The sequence below is a fragment of the Sparus aurata genome, chromosome 8, assembly GCF_900880675.1.
Source record: "Sparus aurata chromosome 8, fSpaAur1.1, whole genome shotgun sequence".
Lineage (NCBI taxonomy): Eukaryota > Metazoa > Chordata > Actinopteri > Spariformes > Sparidae > Sparus > Sparus aurata.
In genome coordinates, this window is record NC_044194.1 from 24,839,675 (window position 1) to 24,853,483 (window position 13,809).

The window sequence follows — 13,809 nt, forward strand, 5'->3', positions numbered from 1 at the left end:
TACCTTATAATGAGAATGTATTTGACAGAGATGACAGCTGAAAGGACGTAGAGGGGAGGACTGTGGATACAAAATATAGATACATTTATATATATATAAATATGTCATGTGTGGGGACAAGCTCCCTAAAATTGGATATGGAAAAGTGAAAAGTATAAACTGGATTGAACTGCTGGGGATGACGGGAGGAGAGAGGATGAAGGGATGCGAGTAGGGATGATGATCAGAGTTAGTGATGAAGAAGGGGGGTGAATGGGTGAAGAGGAGGGAGGGCAGGTCGAGAATCTGAGACGAGCAGAGCACCGGGGTTTCACGGTCCACGCTCCCCAATCTAAGTTAACTAAATAACTTTAATTTACTTATCCGACACAACAGTTTCATCAATTAAACGTGAGTAATGAGAGCGCGCAGGGCCATTTCTCCTGACACAGTGTTTGTGTGTGTGCGTGTGTGTGTGTGTGTGTGTGCACTATATAGGATTTGATAGGTTACAAGCAGGACTTGGAGGCATGTTGAATTTGGAGTTAGAGAGAGACAAACACTGTATGACTGAGAGCAGCAGACAGGTGGCGCCCTTTCACCCATGAATAAGCAGAAATGATGTTTTGCTGAGTATCACACTGGAAACAGCACTGACCTGGTTTTATTCTCTCTAACAGTCTCTACGGTCGCCCCAGGGTGATTTACCTGCTGTTGGGTGCTGCTGACGACACCTCTGAGCTAAATGTAGACATTCTGTAGTTGCTCGGGTTGGTTTATTTCCACATACTGCCCGCACCGGCTCTCTCGGCAGAGGAGAGGGGGGCGGGATATTGAGCATCTCTTCAGCCTCCGCCCGCCTCCGCGCCTCCGTGCCTCTGTCCAAAGCGAGGCGCTGGAGACACAGTGGGCACCGCAGAGCGACCGGGTGACAGACAGAGAGGGGCGATGGCCGCCGATGGAGGATGCGGGGAATCGGTGGATCAGTACCGGGCCGAGCTGGAGCGGCTCACCCAGGAACTTGCCGAGGCGAACCGGGAGAAGATCAGGGCTGCGGAGTGCGGTCTGGTCGTGCTGGAGGAGAACCAGGCGCTGAAGCAGAAGTATGTGGACCTGGAGACCGAGCAGGAGACTCTCAGGAAGGAGCTGGAACAGTTACAGGAGGTAAGAGGAGAGGAGCTGCCGCCTCCTCCTTCGTTGTTTACGACGAGCCAAACGCACTGCGGCCAGGTGTGATCAGCTGCACCCAGACGGCAGGGTGCCCACAGCACGCTCACGACGCTCGTGTCTTGTTTGTTGTCTTAATGTGAGTCCAAACAGAGTGTGTGGAACCAGCAGGGGCCGTTATGTGGTCTCCAGGGGCCCCAGCAATTAAGGAATACTTTGATATCACTTAAATGTAATTTAATTGGGGGGGGGGGGCTGGAATGTGGTGTATTCCCATAATTCCCACAATCTATGTTGTTTCTGTGCAGGCAACAGTGCTGGACAGTGCATTGATTATGTTGCAAGCTCGGGACTCAATAACATCCCACACCATTGTGTTTTCACTGTCTCAACACTCCCTCCCTGTGTGTGCACAGCAACAGTCATCCCTCTCAAGCAACCGGGCTGGGACCCTGAGTGCTTTGGTGCCTCGCCAAGATATGTATTCTTTCTCAGAAATCCCTCAGTAATTGGATCTTCAGAGTCGTCCACCGCTATTTGTGTGCTGGCTCACTTGTCCATTGATCTTAATGTCAAGATATGCGCAAAGACACATCAAGACTTGCTGTGAAGTTGTGAGACTGGACGTGCATTTATATTTCATTTCAAGTTTGGGGTTGATGATAACCTGGAGAAAGTGGCAAAGGAGCTGCCTGCTCCTGCTCCAGCCTGAATAATGAATGCTGGCTGCGCTCATACATATAGTCATTAATGCATACATGCATATAGCGACAAGAAGCAGATGCTGACAGGGCTTCACAGCTCAAGGTCGCTCGTGAAGATGCTCTGGAACCAGAGGGCCGAGAGGAGGAGGAGCTGAGGGCCGTGTTTTTGTGAGTGCGTGTGACTGACAGAGAGAGGCGACATTAGCATATCAGCCCTGTGCTGCAAAACTTGCCTCCACTCATTAGTTAGAAAGTGTCATCTCTAATCATAACAGGCAGTTCGGTCTAAATTAAAAGTCATCGGGTCACAGGAAAGTGCTCAAAGTAATAAACACAGTAGTGCAGCGAGTGTATCGTTAAGTGTTATTGAAAAGTATTGAAGTGCCTTTACCTCTGACAACTTAACTCCAATTTGCTGATTTTCCTGGTGCTAAATGATAGTAAATGCAGCATTTAATGCTTTTGGACAGTTGGCCCGCCAAAAACAAACCAAAAAAAAACCTTCAAGACGTCACCTTGCAATTTAGAATTTAGTGATGAGTATTTTTCATTGATTTCTGGTGTTTTACTGACCAAATGATTATCGAAAAGTTGTGAAAATAATAGTTATTTGCAGCCCTACGCTGGTGGGCTCGCCCCCCTGGTGCTTCCATGTTTGAAAAAAGGCAGCACAGGTGCCCTCTTGGATGCCCCATTGGTAGATAAGACATGATAAAGTGCCCTTAAGGGTGCCCTTCTCGAGCCCTCTCTTCACTATAAATACATCATGACTTTTTCTGTGCTGCTGCAGTGTACATCAGGCTCCCTTGTATATATATATAGTCACAAAAGTTACACTATGCATGCACGGTTATATAATGTATGTCTTCCCACTGCCCTTTTCTCCTAATGCTTGACTAGTTGAATATTTTGTTTTGACTTGCATGCAGAATCACGATGATCTTTGTGCACAGTTCAGCACAAAGTTAAAATGAGGAGACGGCCTGACACAGCCGGCAGCAGAGCACTGTCCAGCTGATATCTCACACTTATGGATTATTGGATGATGTGGCGGGTGATGCCGGAAAATGTGATGAGACAGAGAGGAGAAACAGAGAACTTTGACTGTGCAGGGGAGGGGATGAGATGGAGAGAGTAGACGTTGGGAAAGCAGTAAAAGTGAGGGATGTTGGCCAAATAGATGCCAGGAGAGGGAACGAAGACGATAGGCTAATACGTTAATAACAGTTTCTTGATCTTTCCAAGTATCATGGATGGAGTATCTTGTCACTACCTAACATATGATATGGTGCTTCTACAAAATCCTGCTTAATAAAACTTTGATTTGTGCTCTAAAACGTCAGCTTTAACTCTGCTCCCACACCAGAAGTGCTCTTTTCTGTGATCCGTCATCCGTTAACATCTGCACCCTTTGTATCATCTGCTTCTCCACCTGCCTGTCTGTCTGCCTGTCTGCCTGTCTGTCCACCTGTTTGTCTCTCTGTCTCAGCGAGAGGGGAACATTTTCCGGAGGTGATATTACTTCCACAAAAACACGTCCTGGCTCATATAGGTCTGTCGCACACTTCAATGAATATGAGGCAGAATGGCAGAGTGCGAACCTGCCACGACAATAAAGCCACGTCTGCTGTCGCCGAGCTCAGGAGAGGTGCACAACAAAAGGGCAGGCAGTCTGCGAATGGAAACTGGAATTGCTTCTGGGACCGAGTGACCGAGCTCACAGCTGTTATTTATTCTTATGATAGACCAAAAATCTATTACACAGTCTGAACCTCTTGTTTTGTTCCTCTTATTTGAGGATGGATTGTATCTTCTGTTTCACCAAGTTTTCATTTTTCGGAAACTCTCAGAAAGTGTTTCACCAGATATTGAGTTATAGCTTATGTGTAAAAAATCTCAGAAATAGACAGTATTTCTTGTAATAAGAGAAAAAAAAAATCTTGAATTTTATGTAAATTCTTTGTCCTTTTACTGTTGTTTAATTAATGATATTCACATAAAAACAATATAATTTGCCTTAAATAGGGTTGGATGCTGTCATAATATTGGTAATCACACTTAAAATGCAGAAGGGTGCTGTTATAGTTTTCCATAATTGTACAGGATCTGTCAATTAACAAACCAATCTATGTAACCACACAATACCAGTGAATGTACTGTAACTGCATAACAAATACCTATTTTAATTGTCAATAATTGTATCAGATTTGATAAATTAATTTACAGTATTAAAACTGAATTAAACATTTTTTATAGACATGACAACACACAGTTTACAGTCTTGTTTTTGTGATTGTATGGACATACATTCGTATTGTAGAAATACAGGGAAAATCTGTCAAATAAACAGAAGAAAGTCTATTAAATTATAGGGTATACTCTCAACATAAAAACATTCCTGTATCCCGTATGTAAAGATAATCCTGTCATGACTGAAGCATGTGTTTTCCAGGCACATGGCATTGTGTGTACAGGTGTGCTTGTGCACGTTAGCCGGATTTGCATGCGTGTTCTTCCTGTGTTTGCATGTATTCTGTGGTGACACATATGTCCACATGCACTGGTTGTCTGCCCTCAGTCCAAGTCCCAGCTGGTGGAGAAGAGTACTGCTTGTACTACACTCTTTCTCTCTTTCCCTCTCTCTCTCTCTCTCTCTCACACACACACACACACACACACAAACCCCACAGGACACTAGTGTCACAGCTGCTGTAGTTCTGGACTAATTTAATCTCTCTGTAAACTGAACTTTAAACTGCGTTTGTATATGGCTGTATTTAATATTAGCCCTGATGAAATGACAAAACACAGGGCCATCATGATGGGAACAAACAGACCAACACCCTCCAGGGATTTAGCTGTTATTTTCATTATTGACTAATTCACCAATTTGTTTTCTCCTCTAACAACCTCCCAGAACCTCAGGCAACATTTTAAAAGAGTTTATTTTGGTTTACCAGTGGTCCAAAACACAAAGCATTTAAATTAGAATGTTTGGCAATCGTGCTTGAAAAATGCCCAGAACTATTAATCAATTATTCAAATAGTTTCCGAGTCATTTTTCCTTTGGCTGACTCATTGAATCAGTGTCTAATTGTTTCAGCGTCTTGTGAAAGCGCAGCACTGCAAATCTAAAATTCATCATGGCCTCCCTTAGTTTCCCTCTTGGTTAATTGGAAAAAAAAATAGGAACATCAATCCTATATTTCTCGTCATTAGGCGGTTTCATTTTCAAATAAATCCAAAGCTGCTATTGTGCATTGTTTCTCTCATTGTTTGCACAGTACACTCTTGTGTCTCTGCGGGCTCAAGCAGAAACAGAATGCTAAGAGCGTGCATTGGCTCTTAAAGCAAGAAACTGTCTTCTTCTCTCCTGTGTCCTCCCCTCTCTTATATTATTTTCCCTTCAGCCAGCTCTTTCTCTCAACCTCCCTCCCTCCCGTCTTCCTCTCTGCCTGCCGGCCCCGTCACTCTCTCATTCCCTGTGTGTGCATGTACTGTATGTCACTGGATAGATGCCGAAGCAGTGACGGAGACACCGTTACCCCCGTGGTTCTGGCTTGTTAGCGCTGTCTCTGGGCAGATCAACCTCAGATTGGACACAGCGAGGAGTGGAAGGAGGGAGATTCCACCACTGCAGAGTGTTTGTGTGGTTTACAGTGATGTTTCTCATGGTACTGTCGATAAGGCTTAATACCGAGAGAGCTGGAAGAGCAGCCTTATAATCATAATGTCAAAGTGTCAATTTAATCATTTAATTTGTTTTCTGAAAATTGCCGTGTACTCACTAATTTGAAGGTTAATCTCTCGTGTCTCCCATTAAAAAAATCTATTAATCAACGCAACTCACAGGTCTGAAGCGTGTGAAAAATGAGTGAAGTCATTTCAGCCGCTGTCATGGCTCGTCTTCTCAGCCCTTCTAAAGCCTGCAGAAGAATTGACATTTATGATAAGTTGAGAACACGCGTTTCTCAGGTCACTTCTGCTCTACAGGCTTCAGGCTGAGAAAGATGCCAGAAGAAATCGACATCAGATTCTTCAGAGTGACTTGAAATACCTTAAAAAGAAAGATTCAGTCATGATTCATCAGGACAACGTAAAGTCTGAAGCTTGAAGACTGTCTCTGAATGTATCTTGCAGCTGTTTAGTCGTGCTTCTCCTTTACACTGTTCTTGGTGGTGTTTGCACACATTTAATGTGTTTGGCGTACAGTGTTTGCAGCCATTGAACTTCCAGCAAATGTCAATTTTTTTTGGTTTTATGGATCTACTGATATCACTGTCATGTCTGTAGCTAAGTTTGAAGTAGTCAGTTAGCTTAGCTTAGCTTAGCTTAGCCTAGCTTAGCATACAGACTGTTCCTCATCAGGGAGTAGTGACTTCCTGGAGTCCTGCACACGACATACACGACAGAAGATGTTGTTATGGGCTCTAAAGGCTCTGGTGGAGGGATTTGTTTACCTTTAGACGGAGCCAGGCTAGCTGTTTCCCCCTGCTTCGAGTCTTTATGCTAAGCTAAGCTAACCCCTGCTGCCTCTCGCCTTAAGTCCAATGTATCAAATGACCCTGCAGTAGTCATGAGTATTCATCGGCCCCAGCTCTGATCAGCAGTGATGGAAACGCAACAGCCAGGAGGACACGCTCTGGCTCTTTAATGTGTCCATCCCTCTCCGTTCAAGCAGCACTCCAATTTTTTTTCAGTCGCACTGAGTTTGAAAGAGATACTGTTATAAGATACAAAAAAGTAACCACTGTAACACTGCCATTGGTCTATTTGTAAGTGCCAGATCCGTGCCAGCTGCCTTATCACTGCTGCACATGTGCAACTCTCAACAGAGATGATAAGTAGGCGGGATGTCTAACTCCTCGGCTATTAAAAACTGAGATCATATTTCTATTGTTGTCGCTTTCTGCTCTTCCCTGTTTTCCCGAAACAAAAAACAGATATTCAAACATAAAGCAAGGGAAAAGGAGTCATTCGGCCATATTTAGAAGGTTTACGCATGTTTTAAAAAAAGCCTGCATACGCATGCTAAAAATGTGAGCCTAAAAAGCCTTTTCCCCAAATTCCAAACTCCTTTAAAGGTATCTTCCTTATCCAAAACAAAACGATTTGAAAAACAATTGAACCAGACAGCACCGCAGTTGTCTAACCGTGTAGGCAAGCAGTAACATGTTACCTCATGTGGCAAACTATGTTACAGTGTAAAAGTTATTCTCAAGGCTCGGCTGTCAAATTCAGGCAGAGCAACGTACACGTTTGCTGTACTGTGGGATGATTGATTTGCTGTCAGTTCATCCCCTCTGGGATCTTCTCCACAGTAACCATCTTCTGCATGAGTCAAGACGACGTCTTGGTCATCGGGGACCGGTGATGATGAGGGTGTGAAGCTGTCGGTTGACTCTACCGCCTTCAGAATTCATTATGAAGCCCTGTGAAATTGAAGCTTTAACCTTCAGGACTGAAGCGTCAGAGGCGTTCACGCTTTCAACGTCTGCCGTTTTTTCTTTGAGGTGGTGAATCAGCGTTGAATAGAAGGATTAGCAAAATCTGAATAGTAATTAACCTTTTTTTTTTTTTTTTTTTTTTACTATTTTGGAAATTGCCCAGTGCACCCTGGTTTGTTTGACTCATTGTCCAGTTCAGGGGCTATGGCCAAGAAAGGAAGCAGCTGTGGTTGTAAATCAGTCTTTCTTTAATGCACAGAAGGGCTACATTACAGGTTCCTCTTCCATCTCCTCCTCCTCCTCCTCCTGTTTGCTCCTCTTTTACATTAGCTGGGATTCGTGGGAGGGCAGTAAACATGGTTGGAGGGGCTGAATCAATACCTCTGGCTGGTATTCCCTCCTTTTACCATCGGCCCACCATCCCCCTCCTCATCTCCTGGAGCCCCTCTTCCCATCCACCCCTGTGATCTCTCCCCGGAGTGAAGTGGGAATTATGCATCGATTCCTGCTCCGTGTGGTGGAAAATGTATCATGTCGGAGCTTAAGCTGTGTGTTATCGTGTGTACCGTCGCATGCGTTGGGGAGAATCAGCGCTCATTGGTGAAACATCTGACAGATTCTGTGTAATTTCTTCAAAGTGGATCACACAGAACAGCTGCAGAAACACACCAAAAAAGTATTTTAAGTTGTTGTAGCCATTTATTTTGTTCCTTCAGCTTGAATGGCATCGGCGTTTGAGAGGAAAGAAGGGTGCGCTGTGCTGCAGGTTTCATGCCGTTGCCCTTTGACCCCAGCAACAGGCTCAGGGATGCAGTTGAGCATATAGATAAGGACCTGTCTGCCCTTGTGTTCGGCCCCCTGGTGTTTTACGTGGCGGTGGTTGATACATGGGTGTTTTGTCAGGACCTGAAGGGAAGGTCATCTGTCTTTGTAGTTGAGTCACACATCGGGACCACTTTTTTCTGCATGTGTGTGTGTTTTTTTTTTTTTTTTTTGTTTCTCTCCTGTGTCTGCTGCACATATAGCAGGAAAGGTTGGAGAGGGGAAGGGGGGTGTTGGGTGTGGATGTTGTGATTGAGACCAGAGAGGGAAGGAGGGGCGCAGGATAGAGTGGTGGTGGTGGTGGTGGAGGTGGTGGAGGTTGTCAGTGTCTCTTTGTTGTTTCAGGCTTTTTTATGGATGTGTTGACTTGATTTTAGAGGATGTCAGGAGGCGAGGGAGACAGTGCGGGCCGATTGCTGTATAGACAATCTGACAACAGAGCTCATGGTTTTGCTGAGTTATATTACAATCTGACCCATATTCTTTTCTTTTCTTTTCCTCCCCGTTCCTGAAACCTCATGATCCTCACATGAAAGAGAAGGGGACTTAATGAAACTGTTCTCTCCGCGGAAAAAACCTTCAGGCACGCCCAGCCCCGCATAGATTATGTTTTTCAGAAAGCTCCTTTTTTTGCTGCAGTGAAATACAGTAGTTGGTGAGAGGGAAGAGGGAACAGGACTCCCCAGCCTGCAGGCTGCTGTATTGATTAGTCGTCTACTTTAGCTGTGTGCGCTGCAAACTCTGAAAGCGTAGCAAAAAAAAAAAAAAAAAAAACACAAGGAAAACTTTTGTTTTTTTTGCAAATCAAAGGTCCTCCTTGTGTGAATTATGCGTCGTGGTTGTGGCATCTGCTGCCTGTGTTTACTGTTATCGCTCACATGAATTACATGTTTGTTTTTTTCATTAGCGCTTTAAAGCATCGCTGAGTCCAGTTATTCTGCCTTGGTTGTGTCTAGACAAAGCAATTTAGTCTCAAAAGTCTTCTTTCATGCTTATCATCTCCTCAGCCACTCCGCTCCCATCTAGATGTCCAGAGGCCATTATATCCAGCAACGATGTAGAGCAAGAACAAGCATGATCCTCTGAACGTCCTGCCTACCCCCCCTCGTCACAATTACACTGCCCATGCACATGAGCATGAGCATGTACGCGCCAAAACATGCACTTAGAGACTCAGAATCAGGGTCAGATGATCTGTCTCTGTCACTTCTGCCCTGTTAGGGGATGTATAGGATAAGGCAGGTATTAAATCATCTGATAGTTAACCCATTTAATTAACCCTGTCCTCCATCACAAGAGAGATGGTGTCAAGCCAGGTCACTAAGGTGAAAAAGCTTAGAGGAAGAAAGTATATCTGTTGTTTTGGAGGAAAAAGAACATGAATTGAATCATTTGGTCTATAAAATGCAAGAAAGTACAAACAGTTGCCGTTACAGTGTCCCAGATCACTGTGTGAGACACATATTTACAATAATATAAAACAGAGATGTAGCAAATTCTCCCATTAGAGAGCAGGAATCAGAAAATGTTTGGGTTTAGGGATGGCAGTGGTCTGTCACTCAGTTGATCAGTTGGCCCACAAGAAAATATCTCAACGTCTGTTTTTTATATGGACGTTCATGGTCACCTGAGGATGAATCCTAATGATTTCCCCGTTTTCTCTAGTACCCTTTTCTGCTCATACCCCAGCCAGGGTCAAGTCTTTATTTGTCAAAGTGAAACAGATCTTCATCTACAAAATGAACTGTCACCACATTCAGGATTCCCAGAGGATGAACCTAATGTATTCTATGATCCCCTAACTGTTGCACCACTATGATTGATTAGCACAAAATGTCCGTGTTCTCCTCAAGATAAATTGCAATAATTTAAGTGATCCCTATACTGAAGCAGGTCAAAGCTTTTATCTGGCCAGTGCTAGCAAAACCTGCAAAACTAATGGAAATCCCAACAGCCATATTTTGTGCTAATTAGCGATTATTATTGTGCTAACTTCATAAACTAAGACGATGAACATAGTAAACATACGTTGTCACATGTCACTCCACTGAAAATAGCAGGTTTACCTTAACAGTCGGTGTAAAGTGAGCGAGTCTGGGTCAAAGTGGTCACAAACCCCAGTGCAAACCGGCTTCACTCAACTCTATGTCACGATATCGGGCCTATCTACAAATAAGATGACATACACCCATGGCAGTGGCTTATGTTTATCTGATGTGTCACATCAATTTTGCGCTGGCACATTAAGGTTGTTTCAAACATTTTATTTGTTTTTTGTGTCTGTATAATGGCTATTTATGTTTCCTTGGTACAAAAGGGGGATCAAACAAGAACCAAAACAAAAGAACCAAAACAAAAGAAACGTTGTACCAGCATCAACTAAACTTAGTTTCAGCCCAGAAATTCACAATAGGTGCATCCCTACAATAACGCTAATGTCTTACATTTATTCTGATGAAAAAGAGATTGAATCCCAGCCAGAGAAAAAGTATAATGAGAGGAAACAACAATGTTTGGATAAAGGACAGAGACAGAGATAAGAGAGCGAAGTAAAGAATTCCATTTGCCTGATGAAATGCTGCTGCTGGCGTCTTCTCATTAGTGTCCTGTACAGTGCGAGGATTCCCACCGGTCTGCGGGCCCTGGCATGGAGGCTCTCCTGTGGCTGCACAAAAGCACTGAGTCACCCAGAGGCCCCCATGTGTCAATACCAAGAGGGTCAGTGTGTGCGGGCCGGCCGCTCCATTGTGGTGTGTGTTTGTCTGGCTTGACTGAGTCCTCTTAATCAGCAGAGACCAACTACAGAGATGGGAGACAATGTTATCAGTCGAATCTGTCTCCTGTCTTTCTGTCTCTCTGGCTGCCTCTCTGGGTGCGTCTGCTGGCACTGACACAGAATACCAATCAGCTCTCGAGCTCCTCCATCTTTTTGCTGCTCATTGCCGTCCTCATTGCTCTCAGCACACACGTCCAAGCTCACTTTCCCCTGTCTCCCTTTGGGTACCTTGTCTCATGGAATAGCACTTAGTCATACAAAGCAATGAGAGACTGTAGTGAAGTGTGCGGCAAAGAGGAAGCAGAGTGGGTCGATCTCCCCACTCCCAACATTAGCGCTCTAATTCTTCTTCACCCCGGGCAAGTCCCCGAACACTTGAATGACTGAGGAGACTCGGTACTTAGATAAGGATTATAATGGAAGTGGTCTGTTGTCATTTTAGGAGGATTACGATGGAATGAGAGAGCACTTCAAGGATTCCGGACAAGATTTGACCTTTGAGAGATTAGGAACAGAAAAAAGAAGTCAGTAAAACAGTGAAACAGGCCGTTTGCACTGTTATGTAAGACCTCGGGGATCGTGATCACTGAGACCTTTTATTTAGCCGTGTTCGTTCTGTTAGTGTTCCTGAATCGGTGAGCATCAGTGTACTGCTGTGTTTATTAGGCTCTATCCTGAGGGAGCGAGGCAGCTCTTACTTCACTGCATCGGCCCGTCCCCACTCACACAAACACATGGAGGCACAAAAATACCGAGTGTCTCTTTAAATCCGTATCTGACTGCAGCACACCTGCCACGAGCTGCAGCACAGAGAACCCATTGACATTAAAGAATGTGTGGCTGAAAGTGTGAAGTAGAGGACGCTGCACAGCAAATGTTAGATTACTTAAAGGTCCCATAGTGTAGAAAAGTGAGATTTCTGTCTTTTTGATTAACAAGCAGGTCTAGGTGCTGTATATATACTGTGAAAGTATCAAAACACGGTGGGCGATGCCTGATCAGGCCTGTGACAGATGACCAATCAGAGCGGGCTGGGCTTCTCAGGAGGGGCTTAAAGAAACAGGCACAGAAAACAGAGGCGTTGAGAGACAGAGTTGTTGTAGCAATGGGCAGTGTGAGAATGAGAGTGTGAGACTCGTGTGTTTTTTTAACATCGCAAAAGAAAAGGTGAATAACGGGGTACCTTTGAAGAACCAATCCCAGACCTGGGCCTCAACAATTTTGCTATCTGGTAAAAAAAAAACGTCCCTTTCCAGCTAAAAAAAAACGTGAGTAAAACACCTGAATAACATGGTTGATCAAGCAAGTAGTCAGTCCACAAAAAAATGAATAGGCAACAATTGTATCAATCTGTGAATCATTTCAGCTATTTAAAAAGTAAAATGCCCTCCAAAAATCAGTCAGATCTTGATATTTGATGTTTTTCTTTTGCCATCCATGATAGTAAACTGAACATGTTTGGATTTTGAAGCAGCGTTACATACCTTTCAATTTGTCAGCATAGACTTCAGGTAATTGTTATTTGCATTTTTATATGCAAACTTATGACTTAACTAAGGAGTTCATCAGAAAATAACTGGTCAGTTAATGGATAATGAAAATGCTCAATATACGCAGCCCCATTTAAGCCTTTTTCTGGTTGAGTTGAAACCAATAAATGACCTTCTTCACTGGTCAATGGACAGACAATTGATCATCAGTTAATGATTTATTTATCAAGAACGATTCATTCCAAATGCTCTGAAATGTGATGCTTTGTTGTTGTCCTAGTCATTTCTTTCAAAGTGGAGCTTTCTTCTTAATCCTTCCTACTGTCTGTGTCACAGCACTCACTCTGCATTAAAGCCTCGTCTCTTCCTTCTCAGTGCTTTTATTATTTACCCTTCCAGCCTGCTGGTACTCGCTTCCTCTACAAATGAACGGCAGGAGTCCGGGATGAATACCAGTGAAGTGCATGTCGGAGTGTCCCCGTAGCCATGTGTGTTTATTCTTTTTTTATATTAATTTGTGCGCTGGGATGGCCCACGGGGTAGGCCGTGTGTTTTTGCGGTTGACTTGCTCATGAGCTCCCGCAGGGCACATTACCAAGCAGAGAGAAGGCTGCATATGACACAGTTACGGCTGGTTTGCGCAGTGTTTAAGTGCCTCAAAGTCTGCTTGGGCTGATCAGAGCTTGACAAAGAAGAAAATCCGTCTACGTCTGCCTCTTTATATTGTGACTCCCATCTTACAAAATGTCTCTCAAGATCTGTGTTGGGATGGCTTATCGTGGAGCGGTCCACGGTTTGATTTCACACTGGGTCAATGTGTGGAATTCATGAGTAGAGTTAGGAGGAGAGCGGGGGAGAATGTAAAGACTCAAAGAGAAATTTAAAGAAGGCAAACAAATCTTATGCCCAGCTGCTTCTCCCTCTTCAAATTCAATGTCCATTCAGCCGGGCACAGACCGAGCACACTTAAGTGATAGGCATTCTGAGATTAAATCCAAGCGTCATTGTTATCAGGAGCAGACTTGAGCCAAATTGAATCACTTCAACAGCCCACATCTCTTTAACTAAACCCCACATGTCTCCTGGCAGACCTTTCAGCGCCACGTCGCATGTACAGTACGCATAGTGTCGGCGAGGAGGCGACAGATGTGATACCATTGTTGATTTGCTGTAACTGGCTGGGATTTTCCTCTATAAAGCTTATTAAGGGGTTTTTTTCAGCTGTTATCCTGCATTATAGCTTGTGAGTGTCACGATAATAGCATATTGTCATGGAGGAATAATAGGACTCACTGAGCTGAATAGCACTTCAGTGAGGAGGAAGGGAAAGCAGGGCAATTCGCATTTCCCCCTCCCAACTATCTATAAAGTATTCATATCATCCCCGGCTCTGTGTTTATGTAGAAAGTAATTCATTGAGTAGG

The 13,809-nt window shown here is 44.0% G+C and overlaps 1 protein-coding gene across 6 annotated transcripts in view; it reads left to right on the top strand.

Moving 5' to 3' along the window:
* Positions 1-576: 576 nt before the first annotated feature.
* bicd1a (bicaudal D homolog 1a) overlaps positions 577-13,809 on the top strand; it is a 36,706-nt gene continuing 23,473 nt past the window's right edge. For all 6 annotated transcript variants that reach the window (XM_030426209.1, XM_030426213.1, XM_030426210.1 and 3 more), the window contains exon 1: positions 577-1,143. In XM_030426209.1, coding sequence (XP_030282069.1) covers positions 928-1,143 — 216 coding nt within the window. In that variant the 5' untranslated portion in view covers positions 577-927. The remainder of the gene's footprint in view (positions 1,144-13,809) is intronic.